The sequence below is a fragment of the Erythrolamprus reginae genome, chromosome 1, assembly GCF_031021105.1.
Source record: "Erythrolamprus reginae isolate rEryReg1 chromosome 1, rEryReg1.hap1, whole genome shotgun sequence".
NCBI lineage: Eukaryota > Metazoa > Chordata > Lepidosauria > Squamata > Dipsadidae > Erythrolamprus > Erythrolamprus reginae.
Window position 1 is genome coordinate 19,354,708 of NC_091950.1, and position 16,839 is coordinate 19,371,546.

The following is a 16,839-nucleotide window of genomic DNA, read 5'->3' on the forward strand; positions in this document are numbered from 1 at the left end:
ATTCCTAATTCCCATTCTATTCCTATTCCTTATTCTATTCCTAATCCTATTTAATTCCTATCATTATTCCTAGTCCTAATTATTATTACAACTAGTATAGAATTATTCTATTCTATCTCTCCTATATCTCATATTTCTTTTCTTCCACTCATATATCTCTATATATCTCTTCCTCTATCTTCCATTGATGTATTGTACTTTATTCTTATATCTTCACTCCTATCCTTTCTTTCTTTCTTTCCCCTCTTTGATATGCATTACCACATGTAATGGTATGTATTTGGACAAAATAAATAATTTTTTAAAAAATAAATTGACATCAGCGGTGGCGGGGGTGCGGATTAGTCAACACACAAAAAACGGCACAGCAGGGGGGGGAAATAAACAAGCACCGCGCAGCGGAGTAATAAGGCGAAGACACCTTCCCGTCGCACGCCTCTGCCTCATCTCCGGATGGGAACTGTAGTCCGGCGCTCCAACGAAAAGCATTCGGGGCGGGGGATGATGGTCCCTGGCCAGCAGGCCAAAGGCCTACACAAGCCGGACAAAGGGCGCTGTCTTTAGGCATTGTTTAAAAGAGCGGGGCGGGAACCGTTCCCAGGGAGGGAAGGAGGGGAGCGCGGGAAGGGGGAGCTTCACCTGAGGGCCCAGAGACTCACCTGGCGCATCCTTGCTGTTCTCCATGGCTGCAGCTTGCTCCCCCCGCCCCTACGCATACACTACCGCTTCTCCCACAATGCACTGCGGGCGGGTATTCACCCGGATGGGCCGGGAGGCAGGGGCGGCGCGATGCATTGTGGGAGAGGAGGGAACAAGAGCGCGGCCCAAAAGAAAAGGATGCCGGGTGTTGTAGTTTGAACAGTTAAACCGATTCACAAGCGGGTGGAAGTCCCCGAAAGGTGCTTTTTAAGGAGGCAACTTCCTTGGTTTTTTTTCCCTTTTGAAGACGTTTCGCTTCTCATCCAAGAAGCTTGTTCAAAAGAAAAAAGAAAGAAATTTACCAATAAAGAATTTTATTCTATTCTAGTCTATTCTAGTCTATTCTAGTCGTCTAGCCTAGCCTAGCCTAGTCTATTTTAAGTCTATTCTAATTCTATTCTGTCTATTGTAAGTCTATTTCTATTTTATTCTAAGTCTATTTTTATTCTAAGTCTATTCTAATCTATTCTAAGTCTATTCTTCTATATTCCAGGGGTAAATTTTATTTTATTCATTTATTCAAATTTATAAGCTGCCCTTATTGTAATTCTATTCTATTCCATTCCATTCTATTCTTTGGGACAACCATGATCTGTATAACTGAGAATCTCTTCAGACTTTTACAAAGGAAGGGACCTTGTAAATAGTCTAATCCAGTGTTTCCCAACCTTGGCAACTTGGAGATATTTGGACTTCAACTTCCAGAAACCCCCAGCCAGCGCTGGCTGGGGGTTTCTGGGAGTTGAAGTCCAAATATCTCCAAGTTGCCAAGGTTGGGAAACACTGATCTAATCCAACCCCTCCCGAACCCCTGTCCAAGTGCGTAGACCTGTAGAGGCTAGAAAATGAATTCTCAGGAGAAGTTTTACAAGTCTGGGAGACTGTAATGCTATTGTTACATTCAAATTTCAAGTTTTGTTTCGTCCACTGGGAGAAAAAAAAGCATTACCCTGCACCAGAAGGCAGGACAAGAAGCAATGGATGGAAAGTAATCAAGGAGAGAAGCAACCTGGAATTGAGGACAATTAATCAGTGGAAGGACTTGCCTGCAGAATTTGTGAGTGCTACATCACTGGAGGCTTTCAAAAAGAGGCTAGAGAACCATTTAGAATACTGTAGAATGAATGAGCTGGAAGGGACCTTGGAGGTCTTCTAGTCCAGCCCCCTGCTTCACCATATACCATTTCAGATAAGTGACTGTCTAAACTCTTCTTAAAAACATCCAGTGATGGAGCTGCCAGGATTTCTGAAGGCAAGCTGTTCAATTGGTTAACTGTCCTCACCAATAGGAAGTTTTGCCTCAATTTCAGGTTGTTTCTCTCAATTAGTTTCCAACCATTGTTCCTTGTCCTGCCCTCCGGTGTTTTGGGGAATACAGTATTTTTTCCGGAATGGTATAGTCAGGGTCTCCTGCTTGAGCAAGGGATTGGATTAGAAGACCTTCAAGGTCCCTTCAAGCGATTACTTCAGCTTCAGCCACAGCTTCAGTCTTCGGAGAGGGGCGGCATACAAGTCCAACAAATAAATAACAACACAAGAGCACAGAACAGATTTAAACTATTAACCACTCCAACTTGACTGTAAAAAATATGACTTCAGTAACCGAGTTGTCCAAGCGTGGAACTCATTACCGGACTCTGTAGTATCATCCCCTAACCCCCAACACTTTACCCTTGGATTATACACAGTTAACCTCTCCAGATTCCTCAGAGGTCAGTAAGGGGCGAGTACAAGTGCACTAGAGTGCCTTCCGTCCCCTGTCCTATTGCTCTCCTATATCTCCTATACCTTTCTTCTATTCCTATATCTCTTCTTCTATTCTTTCATTGATATGTTTTCTTCCTATATCTTCTCTTCTTTCTTAGATATATTTTACTATGAGTATATCCTCTATAACCTTCATTATGTATTTTACTATGTGTATACCCACTAAAACCCTCATTGTGTATTGGACAAAATCAATAAATAAAATAAAAGTTCTATTCTGACACATTCCCATCAGGTGCTGTGTGGCAACACAGAGGGGGAAAAAATAGTGGTTTTTACCAGATTTGGTTACCGGCTGCAAAACTTCCCCTCAGCTATTCTGGTCTTGACTACGTATTGGGGGGGGGGGGAGAGTTGGACACTATTTCCCACCATTATGAAAGAGAGTCACATTTTTGTTTTGAAATGTCTGTCCCCAACCTTTCAGGTGGCTGCTTTCGAAATGATTCCTATGACCCAAAAATACCGCTTTTCATTTTTATTTATTTTGTTTATTTATTTTTGTCAAGTACAGTACCCGTACATATTGGTAGTATAGAAGAAATAGCACTGTTTATATACATATTGGTACTAATAAAAGAGAAACTTAGGACAGGGACAGTAGGCACGCTGGTGCAATAATAATAATAATAACAATAACAACATCAACAACAACAATAATAATAATAGATTTGTATTAAACTCCGAAGACTCTGGACTTATACACGCCCGCCCCCCTATCATCCCCATATGAATCCCAGATCCAAGAAATGCAGGTATTATAAAAGCGGATAAGCGATGGATCTCTTCTTTATTTGCTAAAGTTCTAAAAATAAGCTATGCACTTTAAAAAAAAATTAATTAGTTCGCAACACACTTTTGGAAATAAAAAACCGGTGGATGGAGGGAGACACGCATCCCATGGTGGTGCAAGGCGTAATTTTGTTTGGTTGCAATGTGAACGAAAGAACAGAGGTTTTATTTATTTTTACTTTATTTATTTGTCAAACTTGTATAGGATAGTAGTAGTTTGTATAAATATAAGTAAAAAATTAACGATAAAAGAGGACAATAGGACAGGGACGGTAGGCACAGTGATCTACAAAGAGATCTAGAAAGAGGAAGGGGATGAGATTAAACCACTGGGGAGAACGAATTGTTTCCTGACCCTGGAGGGAGAAGCGGGGGATAGAGGTTTCCCCGGAGAGCAGAATCCTTTCGTCTCCCAACTCCGTGTCTCCACGCGGGATGGGGATGGAATAAGCCACCGCCGTTTCAGGAACTCGCTTTCCCGTCGAGCGTTGCGGCGGCCGCGCCTGCGTAGTGAGTCCCTCCGGGCCTCCGCGCAGCGACCTCCCGGTCCTTACGGAGGCCAAGCCAAGATGGCCGCCGTCGGGGCGTCGGGCGGCTCGACGGAGACGGCGGGCAACGGGGGCGGAGCGCAGGCTTCCTCCTCTTCCGCCGTCGCCGCCACCACGACGGCTCCGGCTTCTTCCTCCGCCCCTTCGTCGTCCTCCGTAGCCGGCGGGGCGGCGGCAGCGGCGGCGGCAGCTTCAGCCGCCTCGTCCGTAGCGGGACCAGCCCAGCCGGCGGTGGGAGGGAGCGCCGGGCCCGGCTCGGGGGCAGCGGTGTCCGGCGGGGCTGAGGCCACGGCAGGAGGAGGCGGCGGCGGCTCCGCCGGTTCTTCATCGTCGGCGTCCTCCGCGTCCGGGGTCGGCGGCGCTCCGGTGTCGTCGGGGGCGTCCGAGTCGTGGTATGTGGCGCTGCTGGGCTTGGCCGAACACTTCCGCACCTCCAGCCCTCCAAAGGTGCGGCTCTGCGTCCACTGCCTCCAGGCCGTGCTGCCCCGCAAGCCCCCGGCACGGGTCGAAGCCCGCACCCACCTCCAGCTCGGCTCCGTCCTCTACCACCACACGCGCAACGGAGAGCAGGCCCGCGGGCACCTCGAGAAAGCGGTGCGTCTCCGGGGTGACGGTGGAAGGGATGCGGGGGGGCCCCCTTAAGACTGCCCCAGGGAGGAAAGGAGGGAGGGGAAGGAGGTCGGTCACGCTGGTGCACACCTGTGCCTTGGGTGCTTTGGTAAATTGTTGATAAAATTGAACGGGTCACAAAACCGGTGGAACGTATCAGGAAAGACTTCATGAACTCAATCTGGATAGTCTGGAGCAGTGTTTCCCAACCTTGGCAACTTGAAGATATTTTGTGTTCAGTTCTGGAGACCTCACCTACAAAAAGATATTGACAAAATTGAACGGGTCCAAAGACAGGCTACAAGAACGGTGGAAGGTCTTAAGCATAAAAAGTATCAGGAAAGACTTAATGAACTCAATCTGTATAGTCTGGAGCAGTGGTCAGGTGTGCCGCGAAGCTCAGAGAAAGAAAACATGAGAGAGAGAGAGAAAGAAAGAGAAAGCAAACAAGAAAGCAAGCAAGAGAGAGAGAGAAAGAGAACAAGAGAGAAAGAAAGCAAGAGAGAGAAAGCAAGAAAACAAGAGAGAGCAAGAGAGAGAAAGAGAGGGAGGGAAGGTGGGAGAGAGAAAGACATAGAGGGAGGGAGAGAGAGAAAGAGAGCAAAAAAGAGGAAAGAAGGAAGAGAGAAAGAGAGGGATGGAGAGAGAGAAAAAAAGAGGGAGAGAAAGAGGGAGAGAGAAATAGAGCGAAAGGGAGGAAGAGAGAATTTTTTGTCCAATTTTTTTTAGCGCCCCCCCCCCCCCTCAATGTGCCCCATGGTTTTGTAAATGTAAAAAATGTGCTGCGGCTCAAAAAAGGTTGAAAATCACTGGTCTGGAGGACAGAAGGAAAGGGGGGGGGGACATGATCGAAACATTTAAATATGTTAAAGGGTTAAATAAGGTCCAGGAGGAAAGTGTTTTTAATAGGAAAGTGAACACAAGAACAAGGGGACACAATCTGAAGTTAGTTGGGAGAAAGATCAAAAGCAACGTGAGAAAATATTATTTTACTGAAAGAGTAGTAGATCCTTGGAACAAACTTCCAGCAGACGTGGTTGGTAAATCCCCAGCAACTGAATTTAAACATTCCTGGGATAAACATATATCCATCCTAAGATAAAATACAGAAAAAAGTACAGTATAAGGGCAGACTAGATGGATCATGAGGTCTTTTTCTGGCATCAGTCTTCTATGTTTCTATGTTTCCAAGGTCCCTTCTAACTGTGAAGGCCGTTCTTAGAATCAAAATTGCTGCTGCCCAGATGCGTTGGGCCTTCTCAGAGGTGGCCCCACAGTCTGAAGGAGTTTCTCCTGTAGGGTGCCCACTATAGCATAGACCCTCTTCATCTAAGTCTTCCAGTCTGCAGATGAAGATGCCGCCCCGAGTTTTCTGAGAGGGGCGGCATACAAATCCAAATAATAAATAAATAAATAAATAAGATACAGTGATCCCTCGATTAGCGCGGGGGTTACGTTCCAAGACCTCCCGCGCTAATCGATTTCCGTGTTATAGTGGTGCGGAAGTAAAAAACACCATCTGCGCATGTGCGCCATTTTTTTCATGGCCGCACATGCGCAGATGGTGGAGTTTGCGTGTGGGCGGCGGGGAAGACCAAGGGAAGGTTCCTTCGGCCGCCCAACAGCTGATCTGCTCCGCAGCGCGGAAGCAGCGAGGAGCCGAAGATGGGGTTTCCCCGTTGCCCAGGCAAAGGGGAAACCCCATCTTCGGCTCCTCGCTGCTGAGCGGATCAGGTGTTGGGCGGCTGAAGGAACCTTCCCTTGGTCTTCCCGCCGCCCAGGCAAAGGGGAAACCCCAAGATCGCTTGCCGCTTGCCGTATTGCAGCTTGGAGCCTTGCTTCGCCTCCTTCGCTGCAATACGGCAAGCGGCAAGCGATCTTGGGGTTTCCCCTTTGCCTGGGCGGCGCTGGGGCCATGCGGAGCCGCTCATCTAGGGGGTCGTGGACCGGCAAGGTGCCCTCCTCTCTCTCTCTTTCTCTCCCTGTTACCGGTGTGGTATAAGAGAGAGAAAGAGAGAGAAAGGAGGGCGACTTGCCAGTCCACGCCCCCCTGGATGAGCGGCCCCGCATGGCCCCAGCGCCGGACTCCGCCGTTGCCTCCGCCCTTGTTCGGCTCTGCAGCTGAGAGGCCACGTTCCACCCCCTCCTCGGTGTCCCCGGCACCCAGCGTCCCCACGCCGCCTCCACCTCCCGGTAATGCGCCCGACCTCTGCCTCTCTCTTTCTCTCTCATATACCACGCCGGCAACAGGGAGAGAAAGAGAGAGAGAAATGATAGAAAAAAGTGGAGAAAAAAAGAGAAATAAGAAAATGATTGAAGCAGAGAATGACAGGAAAGAAAGAGAAAGAGACAGAGAAGTGACTCTTGGTGATGACGTATGACGTCATCGGGTGGGAAAAACCGTGGTATAGCAAAAAAACCGTGGAGTATTTTTTAATATTTTTTGAAAAACCGTGTTGTAGCGTTTCGCACTAATCGAGACCGTGCTAATCGAGGGATCACTGTACTAGCTCTGTTTCGGTTTTGATTCTGCTTTTCTTTTCAACCCCGTCACTGACTTTCTTTTCTCATTAGATTTTTTATCTTGCCTTTTGATCAGGAGTGCAAGGTTGTATCTTTAGCACTCTATTCATCTCCTCCTCCTCCTCATCCATAGAAGGACAAATATGTTACTGTTGTAGATGCTACTTCTAAACTTTTCCTGGTGCTGCGTTTGAGCTATTAAGAGCCTTTGAGAATTCAAGCAAATTTTAATTGGGAGTGATGTTGGTTGTAAACCAGCACATCTGGAATCAGACATCAGGCTGGGCAAGATAGCTCAAAAGGAATCTGGCTTAGGGTTGTTTGTGGCTTTTGCACATAAACTTGCCGAAGCCTAAACAAGATCGTACAGTTCTCTCTACTGTGTCACATATTGCTATATTGTTATAAATGAATGAGTTTGAGGTCCTTTTTTTCCTTATTCTTTTCCTCTACATCAGTGTTTCTCAACCTAGGGTCAAGATCTGTTTGGGGGTTGAACGACTGTTTCACAGGGGTCGCCTAAGACCATGGGGAAAGACAAATTTCTTATGGTGTTAGGAACTAAAGCTTCTATTCTGGCACCTTGGAGCATATTTTTACAATCCGAACAATCAGGCATTTACAGTGGGGGGTTGTCCCTCTGATCTTCTTGCCAATCAACTTAAAGTGCTAGTGCTAGACCTATGGCTGGGGGTCACCACAACATGGGTCCTTTGGGATTGGGTGGCATAGAAGTCGAATAAATAAATGAGGAACTGTAGTATTATTATTATTATTATTATTATTAATAATAATAATAATAATAATTTATTGGATTTGTATGCCGCCCCTCTCCGTAGACTCAGGGCAGCTAACAACAATGATAAAAACAGCATGTGACAATCCAATAATAAAACAACTGAAAACCCTTATTTATAAAACCAAACATACAGACATACCATGCATAACTTGTAATGGCCTAGGGGGAAGGAATATCTCAACTCCCCCATGCCTGGCAGTATAAATGAGTATTGAGTAGTTTACGAAAGACAGGGAGAGTGGGGGCAATTCTAATCTCTGGGGGGAGTTGGTTCCAGAGGGCCGGGGCCGCCACAGAGAAGGCTCTTCCCCTGGGGCCCGCCAAACGACATTGTTTAGTCGATGGGACCTGGAGAAGGCCAACTCTGTGGGACCTTATCGGTCGCTGGGATTTGTGCGGTAGCAGGCGGTTCTGATACTACAGGATTGCAGCATTAGAAAGGTTGAGAACCACTGCTCTACATGTATACCTGCAAAGATTTTTAAGGCAGTTGTACAAGAAATTAAAAAAAAAAGAGTTTATAGCTAAAATAAATTATTGCTAGGTATTACCAAAGGAGACAGGGGCCGCTCCCAAAAATCTGGTGGAGGAGAAAGCACAGCTCTTAAACCCCGACATTTGAAATAAGAATGGAGTTGAACAGAAAAGAAAACATCTTCTAGGAATAAAAGAGTAGAAAATAAATAGGAAGGCAGGAACTTTGTTTATACAGGTAGTCCTCAACTTACAAGAGTTCACTTAGTAACCATTCAAAGGTACAAGGGCATTGATAAAAAGTAACTAGTGACCATTTTTCACAAGGCTTTTGTAGCATCCCCGTGATCATGCGATCATAGAAACTTAGAAGACTGATGGCAGAAAAAGACCTCATGGTCCATCTAGTCTGCCCTTATACTATTTCCTGTATTTTATCTTACAATGGATGTTTATCCCAGGCATGTTTAAATTCAGTTACTGTGGATTTACCAACCACGTCTGCTGGAAGTTTGTTCTGCTGGAAGTGATGCTTGGCTGCATAGCTAGAGGTATAACAAGCAGGAAGAGGGAGATTATGATCCCACTATATAGAATGCTGGTGAGACCACATTTGGAATACTGTGTTCAGTTCTGGAGACCTCACCTACAAAAAGATATTGACAAAATTGAACGGGTCCAAAGACGGGCTACAAGAATGGTGGAAGGTCTTAAGCATAAAACGTATCAGGAAAGACTTCATGAACTCAATCTGTATAGTCTGGAGGACAGAAGGAAAAGGGGGGACATGATCGAAACATTTAAATATATTAAAGGGTTAAATAAGGTCCAGGAGGGAAGTGTTTTTAATAGGAAAGTGAACACAAGAACAAGGGGACACAATCTGAAGTTAGTTGGGGGAAAGATCAAAAGCAACATGAGAAAATATTATTTTACTGAAAGAGTAGTAGATCCTTGGAACAAACTTCCAGCAGATGTGGTAGATAAATCCACAGTAACTGAATTTAAACATGCCTGGGATAAACATATATCCATCCTAAGATAAAATACAGAAAATAGTATAAGGGCAGACTAGATGGACCATGAGGTCTTTTTCTGCCGTCAGACTTCTATGTTTCTATGTTTCTACTACTCTTTCAGTAAAATAATATTTTCTCACGTTGCTTTTGATCTTTCCCCCAACTAACTTCAGATTGTGTCCCCTTGTTCTTATGTTCACTTTCGTATTAAAAACACTTCCCTCCTGGACCTTATTTAACCCTTTAACATATTTAAATGTTTTGATCATGTCCCTTTCCCTTCTGTCCTCCAGACTATACAGATTGAGTTCATGAAGTCTTTCCTGATACGTTTTATGCTTAAGACCTTCCGCCATTCTTGTAGCCCGTCTTTGGACCCGTTCAATTTTGTCAATATCTTTTTGTAGGTGAGGTCTCCAGAACTGAACACAATATTCCAAATGGGGTCTCACCAGCGCTCTATACAGCGGGATCATAATCTCCCTCTTCCTGCTTGGCAACTGACACATACCTGTAACTGTTGCTGTTTCCCAAGATCCTTGACAAGGAAAACCAGTGGGGAAACCATAATGACTTAACCGTGTTGCCAACCTATCAACAGCAGTGATTCACTTAATAACTGTAGCAAGAAAGGTTGTAAAATGGGCCAAAACTCACTTAACCCATGTCTCACTTAACAGTCTCAGTGGCTGCCCATCAATCAAGTGGAAGAGAGAAAATAAAGAGGAAATCCAGATGAATACATACCTATTGGCCTGCCAGCTAATTTCCCATTCATAGTGTACATCAGAAAACTTCAAACTTGGCAACTTTAAAACTTGTGGACTTCAATTCCCAGAATTCATAGCTCGCTGGAGAATTCAGGAAGTTGAAGTCCACAAGTCTTAAAGTTGCCAAGTTTGGGGACTCCTGGTCTGCACTGATGAATAATAATCTTCTGCCGCACGAATCCCAGCGACCACTTTGGTCTCACAGAGTTGGCCTTCTCCAGGTCCCATCAACTAAACAATGTTGTTTGGCGGGACCCAGGGGAAGAGCCTTCTCTGTGGTGGCCCCGGCCCTTTGGAACCAACTCTCCCCAGATATCAGAGTTGCCCCCACCGTCCTTGCCTTTCGTAAGCTCCTTAAAACCCATCTCTGTCGTCAGGCATGGGGGAATTGAGATATTCCCTTCCCCCTAGGCTTATAAAATTTATGCATGGTATGTCTGTATGTATGATTGGTTTCTTAAATTAGAATTTTTAAATTAACTTAAATATTAGATTTGTTTATATTGTCTTATTATTGTTGTTAGCCACCCCGAGTCTACGGAGAGGGGCAGCATACAAATCTGATAGATAGATAGATAGATAGATAGATAGATAGATAGATAGATAGATAGATAGATAGATAGATAGATAAATCTTTCTGAGTCAAGCCTGTCCATCCAACTTGGCAGCTTCCAGAATTTGAATATTGGAGTTCCCGCTGATACAACATTTTAAGAGTGAACTTTAGGAGGTACAGGAAAAATGAACATTGACTATTTCAAGGAATAAAAAGGCATTTCTAGAGGATTGTGAAGGTAAAGTCTGGATAAACAAAAACAATCTTTTCTAACTTTTGAGACTACAGGAAGAATTCAGTTGGGCAGGAAGGGCAGGTAGAGTGTAGTGCTGACACTTCACTGTGTTTTGATTGGCCATAAGCCGTAATAAAAGTTATTTGTTCATTTGCCATGTTTCAGAAATGCATCATTAATTCTTACCCTTTAGAGATTGTTATAAATTTCCACAGGGAAAGGATTTCAGGAATTGCTCATTTTTCTCTTTCTTCTTTTTACAGTGGCTGATATCACAACAAGTATCCTTTTTTCCCCTGATCCATGAAAACTGGAATTGTCAATTCTCAATTAAACTTCTGTAGGTTGTTTTGAAAGTTGACACCAACTTATTTTGTTTGTTTGTTTGTTTGTTTGTTTATTCGTTCATTCATTCCATTCATTCATTCCATTCATTTATTTACGGTATTTATCTATCTATCTATCTATCTATCTATCTATCTATCTATCTATCTATCTATCTATTTGGATTTCGATGCCACCCTTCTCCGTAGACTCAGGGTGGCTTACAAAACAAGAATAAATACAAAATAATAACATATAAAAAACCCAAACATAAAATCTGATTCTAAAACCCCAGGATTATTAAAAACAGGCACCCACATCCATCCTATCACAATCATACACTCATATCATCAGCCAGAGCAGGATACCAGCACTCAACGATTCGAGGCCTGCTGCCAAAGGTGAGTTTTTAAAACCTTACGAAAGGCCGGAGTGGTGGGAACAGTGCAAATCTCTGGAGGGAGTTGATTCCAAAGGGCTAGAGCTGCCACAGAGAAGGGCTCTTCCTCCAGGTGCCACCAGCCAGCAATGCTTAGCTGAAGGGACCTGGAGAAGGCCGACTCTGTGGGACCTGACCGGCCGCTGGGATACATGAGGCAGGAGGCAATCCCATAAGTAATCTGGTCCTAAGCCATGTAGGGCTTTATAGGTCATGACCAACACTTTAAATTGTGTTCGGAGACCTTGACCTGATTTCCATCATGCAATTAGGGATGGGTATAGGCACATTCGCCCATCACTTCCGCAGCCTGGTTCCAAAGGCTCAAGGCCCAGGGGTTGGGGATCCTGATTTAAAAATACAGTGTTCCCTCGATTTCCGCGGGTTCAAACTTCGCAAAAAGTCTATACCACGGTTTTTCAAAAATATTAATTTAAAAATACTTTGTGGGTTTTTCCTCCTATACCACGGTTTTTCCCACCCGATGACGTCATATGTCATCACCAAACTTTCGTCCGCCTTTAATAAATATTTTTTAATAAACTTTAATAAATAAACATGGTGAGTAATAATCTAAATGGTTGCTAAGGGAACGGGAAATGGTAATTTAGGGGTTTAAAGTGTTATGGGAAGGCTTGTGATACTGTTCATAGCCAAAAATAGTGTATTTACTTCCGCATCTCTACTTTGCGGAAATTCGACTTTCGCGAGCGGTCTTGGAACGCATCCCCCGCGAAAATCGAGGGAACACTGTATTAGGGACTAACTTTGCTGAAATTATTCAAGCAGGCCGGAAAGGAGATGGTCAGTTTAAATTTATTTGAAAAGTTGCGAATGATACAAAGGTAGACAAAAGCCAAGTATGAGCGAATCATAAAAAAGAGGAACCTTTATTTTTTCTGTCAGCTCTTTTATAATGGACCGTTATCTCTACTCCTACTTCAGTGTGTACATGCATGCAGTGTTACAAGAGGAAGTAACTTATAATAAAGCAGGTTGGAATGTATAAGAAAAGAGAGAGAGAGAAGGTATTTTGGACAGCACATTAGATGAACCTAGGAGTCCTTATTTTAATATAGGAATGCAATATATGTAATCTTTGAAGTCTGACTGCATGCAGCTGCGAGAGCTATCATGGGCCTTCCTAAATATGCCCATGTCACACCAACACTCCGCAGTCTGCATTGGTTGCCGATCGGTTTCCGGTCACAATTCAAAGTGTTGGTTATGACGTATAAAGCCCTTCATGGCATCGGACCAGAATATCTCCGGGACCGCCTTCTGCCACACGACCAGTTAGGTCCCACAGAGTTGGCCTTCTCCGGGTCCCGTCGACTAAACAATGTCGTTTGGCGGGACCCAGGGGAAGAGCCTTCTCTGTGGCGGCCCCGACCCTCTGGAACCAACTCCCCCCCAGATATCAGAGTTGCCCCCCCCCTCCTTGCCTTTCGTAAGCTCCTTAAAACCCACCTCTGTCGTCAGGCATGGGGGAATTGAGATATTCCCTTCCCCCTAGGCTTATATAATTTATGCATGGTATGTCTGTATGTATGATTGGTTTCTTAAATTGGGGTTTTTTACATTACTTTTAATATTAGATTTGTTCATATTTTCTTTTTGCTGTTGTTAGCCGCCCCGAGTCTACGGAGAGGGGCGGCATACAAATCTAATTAATAAAATAAAATAAATAATAAATATAAGATATGTTATTTTAATATATGGATCCCAATAGGAGTCCTTATTTTAATATAAGGACTCTAATTGGGATCCATATATTAAAATAGCATATCTTATATGCAGTCAGACTTCAAAGATTACATATATCGCATTCCTTTATTTAAATAAAACAAGCTGAGATCTAAGATATATGGGTCAGATTGGGGTACGCTGTAGGGATGATGCAGAAATGTGATTTGCATTCTTGATTGTTACTTGTTTTTTCCCCCTTTTTTTATGTGCAGGTGTAAAGACAAAGCTTTAGAGAGTTTACAGAAAACCTTGATAGGAGATAAGAAAATATGTTTTAATTATACCGGCTAGCACGATTGATGTCAGTCAGCACGTCCTCCCTAGAACATCTTGCCTCAAGATTGAACCTTCCAAGGTCTACTCAAATCTCCATGACAGCAAAGCTTAAATAAAAAGTCTTGCTAAACCCTGCTAACTGCATGAAATGAACTGAGTATTTATACAGTGTTGGGGGAAAAAATAAAGGGAACACTTAAACAACAGAATATAACTCCAAGTAGATCAACAGTCCGTTTAGGAAGCAACGCTGATTGACAGTCAATTTCACATTCTGTTGTGCAAATGGAATAGTTGTGCAAATGAAATATTCAGTGAGAATATTTCATTCATTCAGATCTAGGATGTGTTATTTGAGTGTTCCCTTTATTTTTTTGAACAATAAACATAGGCCTTCGGCCACATTCAGGCTTGCTCATCCATATGACCTCTGACTCCCACAAGAATACTACATTCATTCATTCATTTATTTGGATTTCTAGGCCGCCCTTCTCCATAGACTCAGGGCGGTTACAAAACAGGAGTGAATACAAAATAGAGCATTACAGACAGGAGCACTGAGAAATTATAGGGAACATGGGTTCAGTGCTTGGCATATCTTACTTTAAACCCAGCATTGCATCTTTTCCAACTAAAAATGTCTATTGTTTTAACTTTTAACAGAAAGTGTTATTAGCTTAACTTGTACACTACCAGATTCCACAGTTTGAAGATGTCAAATTTGAAGCTGCCAGCCTCCTGTCTGAGTTGTACTGTCAAGAAGTAAGAAGAGTATCTTTACTATACATTCTTTTAAATGCTAATATTTAATGGGTTTAATGCGCAAAAGATATACAGTGGTACCTCGTGATATGAACCCCTCGCCATACGAACAATCCGAGATACGAACCCGGGGTTCGGAAATTTTTTGCCTCTTCATCCTAACTTTTTTCGCCTTATGAACCCGCCGCCCGAACGCCGAACCCAGAAGTTCAGCAAACATTCGGGTTCGGGTGGCCGCCGAGAAGCCCCGCCGCCCGGCTGTCACCTTTTGAAACAGCCGGGGGGCTTCTCGGCGTCCTCCCGAACCCGGAAGTTCGGCAAAAGTTCGGGTTTGGCATTCGGGTTCAGGAGGACGCCGAGAACCCCCCCGGCTGTTTCAAAAGGTGACAGCCAGGCGGCAGGGCTTCTCGGCGGCCACCCGAACTTTTGCCGAACTTCCGGGTTCGGCATTGGGAGAACGCTGAGAAGCGCCCGGCTGTTTCAAAAGGTGACAGCTGAGCAGCGACGTTTTTTGGCGTTTTTTTTCCTTGCACGCATTAATTCATTTTACATTGATTCCTATGGGAAACAATGTTTCGTCTTACGAACTTTTCACCTTACGAACCTCCCCCGGGAACCAATTAAGTTCGTAAGACGAGGTATTAATGTATAGGACTTTCTTCCGTGCAAAATAGAAAAGAGCTAAGACACTTTATCCATTGTTACCGGACTTATTTGCATGTCAACAGCATTAAAAGGGACTGGGTGTTTGTTTAGTTTGATGACGTTTTATTATTTTGATATTTAAGATGATGCATTCAATAGGAACAGCAATTTATATACCGTCCTTTTACAGCTCTCTCTGGGTGGTTTACAATGTCAGCATATTGCCCACAACAATCAAAGTCCTCATTTTACCAACCTCAGAAGGATGGAAAGCTTGAGCCCTTCAGGATCAGAACTCTGTGGGCAGAGTTATCCTACAATATTGCATTCTAACCACTGTCCCACCAAGTTCCTAACTCCTAACAAGGGGTGCCCCTTGTTTGTTTCTTTGTTTCTTTGTTTATTTATTAGATTTGTATGCCGCCCCTCTCCAAGGACTCGGAGCGGCTTCCAACAAACAGTACAATCTACAAATCCAATATTAAAAACCAGAACACATTAAGAAACCCTTATTAAAAACAATCACACAATTCAACAAACCACACATAACGTGGGGCAGCCAGGGAATCAATTCCCCCATGCCTGGTGACATAGGTGGGTTTTTAGGAGTTTGTGGAAGGCAAGGAGGGTGGGGGCAGTCCTAATCTCCGGGGGGAGCTGATTCCAGAGGGCCGGGGCCGCCACAGAGAAGGCTCTTCCCCTAGGTCCCGCCAAGCGACATTGTTTTCTCGGCGGAACCCGGAGAAGGCCGACTCTGTGGGACCTAATCGGTCGCTGGGATTCGTGCGGCAGAAGGCGGTCTCGAACATTGCAATTTCAAGGAATCCATTGTTTCTTTTTATAACGCATTACTGATGCATTATAATAATGCATAATGTTATTGTTAAAATATATTAACAAGTAACATTTTAACAAATATTATTGTTGGGAGCTGATCACCAGCTGCCTGCAGTTTGGCAGTCAAATCTCACCAGGCTCAACGTGGACCCATCCTTCCGAGGTCGGTAAAATGAGGACCCAGATTGTTGGGGGCAATAGGCTGAGTCTCTGTAAAACACAATATATAAATCTAATAGCAGTTCCAGCTCCATTCTGTGCTGCACATGCAGAACAAGAAAATTAGTCTATGGTTAAAAAAAAAAACCTAGAAATTCAGACCTTCCTACTTCTGGGGGGGGGGAGGAAGAGACAACCCTCGCAAAGTTGGAAATAGTCCCACAGACTACTTTTTATGCCCTGCACGTGGAGAATACATTAGGAAAGCAGGTTAGTGAAGGGATGTAGCTGCCTTGGGAAGGCTGGGCAGGTTAGGGACATCTCTCTGACACACATTTTTACAAACGGCTTGAAAATGGGGAGTGGGGTTTTTCCTGCCTTTCATTCTGTTCCCAGCCTATGCTGAGCTTCAGAGCAGAACCTAAGAAGAGCCATGCTGAATCGGGCCAAAGCCCATCGAGTCCAGCATTCTGTGTCCACCAATTCTGCCGGTTAGGTCCCACAGAGTTGGCCTTCTCCGAGTCCCGTCTACTAAACAATGTCGGCTGGTGGGACCCAGGGGAAGAGCCTTCTCTGTGGTGGCCCCGACCCTCTAGAACCAGCTCCCCCCGGAGATCAGGACTGCCCCCACCCTCCTTCCCTTTTGTAAACTTCTTAAAACCCACCTCTGCCGTCAGGCATGGGGGAACTGAGACATATCACCTTGCCTTTGTAGTTTTATGTGTGGAATGTTTGTGTGTATGTTTTTATATAAGGGTTTTTTTTAGGTTTTTAATTGTAAAATTGTTATTTTAGACTTAATATTAGATTTGTCATTGTATACTGTCTTATCACTGCTGTGAGCAGCCCCTGGATCT

At 44.2% G+C, this 16,839-nt stretch overlaps 2 protein-coding genes across 4 annotated transcripts in view; one reads left to right on the forward strand and one right to left on the reverse strand.

Moving 5' to 3' along the window:
- SUGP1 (SURP and G-patch domain containing 1) overlaps positions 1 to 749 on the reverse strand; it is a 32,315-nt gene extending 31,566 nt beyond the window's left edge. For 2 of the 3 annotated variants that reach the window (XM_070746319.1, XM_070746327.1), the window contains exon 1: positions 660 to 742. In XM_070746319.1, coding sequence (XP_070602420.1) covers positions 660 to 684 — 25 coding nt within the window. In that variant the 5' untranslated portion in view covers positions 685 to 742. Of the gene's footprint in view, positions 1 to 659 lie in introns of all 3 variants that reach the window. The other variant, XM_070746312.1, reaches the window with a different exon arrangement.
- A 3,046-nt stretch (positions 750 to 3,795) lies between these two features.
- Positions 3,796 to 16,839, forward strand: part of MAU2 (MAU2 sister chromatid cohesion factor) — a 65,600-nt gene continuing 52,556 nt past the window's right edge. Inside the window, exons 1-3 of the mRNA XM_070746340.1 lie at positions 3,796 to 4,400; positions 11,055 to 11,072; positions 14,276 to 14,341. Coding sequence (XP_070602441.1) covers positions 3,828 to 4,400; positions 11,055 to 11,072; positions 14,276 to 14,341 — 657 coding nt within the window. The 5' untranslated portion in view covers positions 3,796 to 3,827. The remainder of the gene's footprint in view (positions 4,401 to 11,054; positions 11,073 to 14,275; positions 14,342 to 16,839) is intronic.